We start from the raw sequence: 7285 nt of genomic DNA on the forward strand, positions 1-7285 counted from the left end.
TGGGTTCATCATGGAGCTCTGGTTGGGAAGTGGTCCTTACCGGAGTGGAGGAAGAACTTCAGTGCTAAGAAGGCCCTGTCATCCCCAACTTGAGTAACAATGCTCCTTCAGAGCAATGAAGAATGAAATGTCCTCATATTTTAGCTTGACTTCTTCAGTGTTTGTGAAATGTAACATTCATGTTGGAGCTAATAAGCCCTCAAGGTCTGCTCCTTAGTGACCCTTAATAGAAGCTGGAGACGGAGAAGGCTGAGCCAATTCTACTTCCAGGGCAGGAAATAGAAATTAACCCAATGCTTTGTAGACCTACTCTAGTTGCATGACTTTCCTTTTCTGTCCCGAACTGTATCCTTTCACTACCATTGTATTGATAGACACATCCCTATATCCTAGAATGGAACCTACCATGTTCCCTTTGTATGTAGAAAGCCAGATACTCAGCTGTGAGACCATGATACCATGGTATAACTGGATAGGGGCAATCCAGGAAAAAACTTTAATCTGTTGTTCAGCACCAAAACTCTACTGGTTGGTTAGTCTGAAGGGGTGTGAGCCCCTTTTGAACATGGACAACGGTCATAGTTGGATTTTCCATTCCTCCTTGCAGGACTCTTGTAACACACTGTCACTATGGCCACCTCAGCAAGTTCCCACCTGAGCAAAGCTATAAAGAACATGTACATGAAGCTGCCCCAGGGTGAGAAAGTGCAAGCTATGTACATCTGGATTGATGGGACTGGAGAGCACTTGCGCTGTAAAACCCGGACATTGGACCATGAACCAAAGAGCATTGAAGGTAAGAAGACGGGTGTGGGATGGACCCCATGCCAGTCCAGCTGAGCAGAACAGGATGTTGGGCTTACAAGTACTGTGTAGTAGTCAGCTTCCATCTGTGGGATTGGATCATAGCAATAAAGGGGCTTCTGGCCTTTTTGGGGGAATGGTAACTTGTGTGACAAGTTCTTTGCTCTGCCGATGAAAGGTAAAGGTCCTCCTCTTTAAGGAGCAAGAGGTGGCATTTCCTACCAACTGAAAGGGGTAGTGCATCTGATGCCTTGCTTTATGAGCTTCTGTCAAGAGCAGAAATATGTCATGGGATATCTCCAACTTCTCCCCCAGTGAATGAATTTGAAAAGAGGGACAAGAAGAGGGAGTGGGAGAGAGAGACGCAGAAGACTACTTTATGTTCCCAGGCTGAAGTGTAAGCAGAACCACTGCTACAGAGCAGTGCCTGTCTGTAGGAGACTCATTGCTTGCTTACTCATCAGCGATTAAGCTTTTATTCTGATCAGAAGTGGTTTGCAAGAAGGAAGTGAAGGAAAGACTAGAAGTATGTCGTGTCATTAAGAGCTTGTGTCAGTCAGAACAAACAGTTCCTACTTACACAGTATTAATAGCATTAGGATTTCTTCACTAGTTGCCATGGTGTTGGCCAGACACTAATTGGTCATGCCCGCTGTTTTCATTTCGTAATCGGAGCTTTTTTTTCCCTTCAAGGAAGTGGCTGGCAAAGCTTGCTTAAATCCTCTTGACTTCCAACATATGAAAGAGATAATAGACTGGGTGGGGTTAACACCATCATGGCGCATACACCCCCAAAAACAAATTCAGTAGTGGGAGAGGGAGGGAGAGGACGAGGTGAGGTGAAGAAATTTTCTCCCACAAACAGCATTGGACTGTCCAGTGGATGCGTTGCAGGGCCTTGTACTAGCTTATGAAGAGTTCTCTCTGCTGACTTCATGGCTGTGCCCCATATGGAAGAGCTTCTTTATGGCTGCATTGCAAGGGCCACCTACCACTCGGAAACATCTGTGAGGACACACTGGGCTCCCCCCTTTCCTTTTACCTGTGACTTAACTCTTAGGGCTTCCCTTCTTTTGGCCAGAACTCCAGACTCAATAGAAAAATGTCTGGGTGTTTGACTTACCTGCAAAGTAGGGAATGTCTGTGCCAAGGCAGCTTGCAGTTCTACTAGCTAAACAGGGCTCTGCATACCTTCAGCTTCTTGGTGTTTTCATAGGGTATCTCCAGTAGCCTGTTTTTCACTTGAAACAAAATCGGCAACCAAAAAAAAAAAAGTGCTGACGCTTTTAAGGTGCATCCTCTCCCTCCCCTGTGTATCTTTTCCTCCCCCACCTCCAGATTAATTAGTAGGCTCACCTCTTGGGTTATGGAAAATTGCTAATCCAGGAAAATGGTGCTAATCCAGTGACATACTTCTCTGTCCTGCTCCAGATCTACCAGAGTGGAACTTTGATGGGTCTAGTACCTTTCAGTCTGAAGGCTCAAACAGCGATATGTACCTACAACCTGCCGCCATGTTCCGTGACCCCTTCCGAAAGGACCCCAACAAGCTGGTTCTCTGTGAGGTCTTCAAGTACAACCGCCAGACGGCAGGTAGGATGCAGTCTTCCCTCTCCCCTGCTGCAATAGTTGTGGGAAGGGCGAAGAAGAACAGTCTGCTGCCTTGGAGTAGAGAAAGCTGAGAAGTGGATTAACTGTCACAGGCATAGTTAATGGAAGACTTATATAAGCACCATTAATGCCTTAATATTGTACAAGGCTTATGAATATCCTTGCCCTGAAGAGCTTAAATATAGGGCAAACAACATGTGGTGTGACAGGCTGAGAGGAAACATGTTTTTTCTGTAAACTTATCATTGGCAGCTCTGGGATAGAAAGAAATGACACGAGTCAGTGTAACGTGTACTGGGGAGACAAGGGAGTCTTCTACAGGAGGGACACCAGTATAGGGAGGGATGTGGGGACTGGAAAGTATTTTATGAGGAGGGGAGAACATAGAAGTTGCAAAGAATGGAGTGGAGGAAGGAAAAGATTTGGGGCTGCTGGCAGAGGTGATAATTTGAACACAAGGGAACAAAGCCTCCTGAGGTCCAATATGTAAGCCTTGTCAGACAAGTTCTGTGTCTTACCCAAATTCTGGCAGGTAACAGTACTGAACATTGCCAATAAAGGCATAAGAGAGCACTGAGCACTACAGCAGCAATGCAGGCCAGTGGCCCTACCTGGTATTTGGATCTTATCTAGCTAGTGATGATGGGGACAGGCCATAGAGTAAAATAACACTCTGAATCTGAATTTCTGAATCCGAATTTCTCAGTCACTGTGTAGAAAGAAGGCTGGGGTGTAAACTGAGTCCTCCCAGAGAGCCTGTATGGCTTTGAGTGGCTTTGTCTGAAAGTTTCTACTATAAGAGCTGTTTTAGAATCTTTTCAGTAACAGGATGCTTGTTGGTTAGCAGAATAGTAAGTTAATGAGCATGGTGCTTTTCTTTTGCTCTAGAGACAAATCTAAGACACACCTGTAAACGGATTATGGATATGGTATCCAACCAGCTCCCCTGGTTTGGGATGGAGCAAGAATACACTCTACTAGGGACAGATGGACATCCATTTGGCTGGCCCTCCAATGGATTCCCTGGGCCTCAGGGTAAGCTTCCAGCTATTTAGTGTCCAAATCAGCCATGAACAGTTAACCTCAAATTGTAGTCTTATCAATCATGAAGCTCTGGGAGATGGCTAAAATGTTTCATGTGAAATGAATTAGTCAAGGACTTCTTAAAACCGTGGGTCGCTAAAATTTGAAGCACTGTCACTAAACAATGACGTTTTTAAGATCATGGTATAGTCATTAAAATGCATTTAATTAAAAAATATGCGGTGATTAAAATGCACTGCAAATTCAGTGGAGTTGACTATGACAAGTGGGGTTTTTGAAGTGCCTGAATTAGTAGTAACGGCCTGTTGGCTTTCAATGCGACCTGTGCTTTCAGGCACCTGGTTCATTTGGAGTAACAATACAAGGACCAATTGATGGGGTTTCCCAGAAACCCCATGCCATCTTGAGTGTAGTATGCTCTTTGCTCTTCACTGAAGTATCATAAATGGTTTGAAGAATCTTGTCCTGTGTCATTGCAGGCCCATATTACTGTGGAGTTGGGGCAGACAAAGCCTATGGCAGAGACGTTGTGGAAGCCCATTACCGAGCATGTCTCTATGCTGGGGTTAAAATTGGAGGGACGAACGCAGAGGTGATGCCAGCACAGGTAATTAACCTAATTTCCACCTACCTCTGGCATATGAAGGTCCAGACCAAAACGTGGCAGAGCAGAAGATTGTGCTGTGGGACCCTGCCACTACATTCAATTTGTACCTTGGTTTTGCAAATTCCTCAGAGGGGCAGAAGGATGAACAGCATCCTGCAGAGAATGGTTCTTCACCTGACTGAGCTATTGGTTTCCTTTTTTGCCCTCTGTAGTGGGAGTTCCAGGTGGGCCCATGTGAAGGGATTGAGATGGGAGATCACCTTTGGATTGCACGCTTCATCCTCCATCGGGTGTGTGAAGATTTTGGGGTGATTGTGTCCTTTGATCCCAAGCCCATCCCTGGGAATTGGAATGGAGCTGGTTGTCACACTAACTTCAGCACTAAGTCCATGAGGGAAGAAGGCGGTCTCAAGTAAGTATCTCCTCAGCTGGGATAGTTGCATTAGTCTGGAAAGGTCAGCTAGAGGGAAGTGGATTAAATCAGTAGTAGCAAAATGTCTGCACTTAAGGCCCTGCTCAAGTTGCCAGCTACATATCTAGCACCATGCAAGAGTTTAGCTTGAATACCCAGGGAAGGTAGATCTTGCTGGTACTGTGCCAGTAACCAGCGCTCACTGCAGTTGTGATGGTACCCAAAGACTGTATTTATACTAAGGAATGACAGATTCTCTGAGTAGTGGTGTAAAACTGCTACCTCTCCTCCAGCACTAGCACACTGGATCAGCTAGCTCTGGAAGCATGTCCACGATCAGACTGTTTTTAGGAGTTCATCTGGTGTTAAATGAAAGGAGGGAAAATTACTGCTTCACTATAGACTGTCATGAAATGATCACAGGAAGTGGAGCTCAGGGAAAGTGAATCCACTAACCCATTAGTAGTGAGGAGGAGGCCCATGACTAGTATATATCGTAACTGGGAAGGGAAGAGACCCAGGGTTTGTCGGGGGCTTCTTTCATTTTTCAGGATGAAGCAAAGGATGGTCCAGGTGGTATTGTTTCTCAGGTGCTCAGTGTTCCACCTTCTTTCTCTCCAGGTATATTGAGGAAGCCATTGAGAAGCTGGGCAAACGGCACCAGTACCACATCCGCACTTATGACCCGAAAGGGGGGCTGGACAATGCTAGGCGCCTTACAGGTTTCCATGAAACATCAAGCATCCATGAGTTCTCAGCTGGTGTGGCCAACCGTGGTGCCAGCATTCGTATCCCCAGGAGCGTGGGCCAAGTGAAGAAAGGCTATTTTGAGGACCGCCGACCTTCTGCCAATTGTGACCCTTATGCTGTGACGGAGGCACTAGTCCGTACATGTCTCCTCAACGAGACTGGGGATGAGCCTTTTGAGTACAAGAACTAGATGAACTGCTCCCAACAGACAACACCTTCCCCCATCCCCAACTTTTAAACTTCCCTCCTAGATGTAATTTTGAGGGCATGAGTTACCATGTTTGTGTCTGAATAACTCTTGTTGTCTTGTGGGGGGAAGGAGAGTTTAGTTTTTCGGTGTCTATTTGTTATTGATGCTTCAGAAGACGGGGAAGAGAAGGTTAGAGAGAATTTTAACCACTGTTTCATCTAATTCTTCTGTATGTCTGGCAGGATCCAGTGGCTTCCAGGGACAGATGGTGCAATGGGTGACGGGAAGATGGAGGGTTTGCCCAATAGTTGCATTCATATGCTATTAACCTGCATGATAAGCTCTCCATAGACCTTGTTCTCAAAGTTAGGGTTATTCAGAAGGGAGTAAGGCAGTTGTGATGAATTCCCTTCTCATTCCTTCCTCTCTGGCCATGTTCTGGGCATCTTGTTGTCCTAGCTAAATGTGAGAGCTGTTAGCAGAATTCCTCCCTACTCTGTCACTGGAAGCCATGGGGTCTGCTCATAACACAGAGTGAGGTAGTATTTTTATATTTAAATATAAAAACAAAAAAATTATATGAAGTTGTTTTTCCTTTTTTAAAAGGATAATAAAAGATGACGTTCCAATCGCTCGGCCAGCTAGAGCAGGCAGAGTTTCTGAAGGTATCATTGGAGATGCAACTCCAGTATGGGATAGACAAGAGTGATACGGGAGGGCTCCCTGTGGTGCAAGGGTAGCTGGGCTGTGAAATTCCACTTTGCATTGTGAATTAGCTGTTGCTCACTGGATAGCTGTTCAGAGTCCAGAGCTCATGGTAAGGATTGGAACACACTCTCAAGTCTGTGAACCGCATGCACTTGCGTGGCGAACACAAGAAGGCTTTTCTAAGCTATGAGTTGGCTGGTCAACTTAACCACTTTATTGACAGGGTTGTGGGTGTTTTACTTTTTCCAGTGGGATTAGCATGTCACTAAAGCAGGGCTTTTGATAAAGAAACAAGTTTTAGATTTTAATAATGTTCTTACAAGTTTCTAAAACTGTACAGTTTTACAGAGACTATTGATGTTACTGTTCTGTCTTGGCTCTCCAGCTAGCTGCCATCTAGTCAGGACTTTACTAATGAGGGGGGCTTTCTGACCCCCCAGCCTGGCCCTAGGTACCCCTTAGGGCACTTCTAGTGGCTTCAAATGTTCCAGGATTTTATACTTGGGTATCTTGGGTGGTGCCGACATATATATTCCATTGCATTTGGACTTCGGAATAGTTTCTTTTATAATAAAAACCAAAAACCAACCTTAATTATGGCTTCCCCCTCTTGTGTGGTTCATTCTGATGTTTATTTGCTTTTTCCTACTTTTGGCTATCTGCAGGTCTTATATTTTGGGAAAGCTCCTTTTTCTCTGCTGGGGATTGGCTATGTGTTGTGTTTTTTTTCTACTTGGCAATACCCACCCTTGACTTGGAGTTTTAGCTTTGCATTAAGGACCTCATTCTAGGGATCTTAAAAAAAGAAACAAAGCAATATTCCTGAAGCCATTTAATGAATTGGGATTTATGAACATGATTTACAGAGACATTGGGTCAAATTTGATTAAATGGATATATACCCATATCTGTAATCCAAATGAGAATAGGTACTACTAACACTTAAATTCATCTTTCAGCAGTCTTCCCTTGAAAGATTTCACTAGATCTGCTTCCCTTCCTGCTCCTTCCCCTTTGAATCCTTTAGAGAGAATCTGTGTGCAGGTCAACTTTTGGTAGCAATGACCTGACAAGGCCAATTGGATGACCCAAGTGGTGGTGTCAGGCACCTGCAGCTCCTGCCTGCTGTGGCTTGGGTCTGTCATGATAAAGAGTTCAG

The 7285-nt window shown here is 44.9% G+C and overlaps 2 protein-coding genes across 3 annotated transcripts in view; both read left to right on the forward strand.

Annotated features, from left to right (window-relative positions):
* Positions 1 to 671, forward strand: part of RNASEL (ribonuclease L) — a 93391-nt gene extending 92720 nt beyond the window's left edge. The window contains exon 8 of the transcript XR_003094453.1: positions 608 to 671. The gene's annotated coding sequence lies outside the window, so the exon portion shown is untranslated. The remainder of the gene's footprint in view (positions 1 to 607) is intronic.
* The window catches only part of GLUL (glutamate-ammonia ligase), an 8458-nt gene extending 1731 nt beyond the window's left edge, over positions 1 to 6727 (forward strand). Inside the window, exons 2-7 of one of the 2 annotated variants that reach the window (XM_006025385.3) lie at positions 608 to 796; positions 2236 to 2397; positions 3304 to 3450; positions 3939 to 4066; positions 4279 to 4478; positions 5100 to 5418. In XM_006025385.3, the coding sequence (XP_006025447.1) occupies positions 631 to 796; positions 2236 to 2397; positions 3304 to 3450; positions 3939 to 4066; positions 4279 to 4478; positions 5100 to 5418 (1122 nt within the window). In that variant the 5' untranslated portion in view covers positions 608 to 630. Of the gene's footprint in view, positions 1 to 607; positions 797 to 2235; positions 2398 to 3303; positions 3451 to 3938; positions 4067 to 4278; positions 4479 to 5099 lie in introns of those variants that run through there. The other variant, XM_025206165.1, reaches the window with a different exon arrangement.
* The last annotated feature ends 558 nt before the right edge of the window (positions 6728 to 7285 follow it).

The sequence above is a fragment of the Alligator sinensis genome, unplaced genomic scaffold, assembly GCF_000455745.1.
Source record: "Alligator sinensis unplaced genomic scaffold, ASM45574v1 scaffold471_2, whole genome shotgun sequence".
NCBI lineage: Eukaryota > Metazoa > Chordata > Crocodylia > Alligatoridae > Alligator > Alligator sinensis.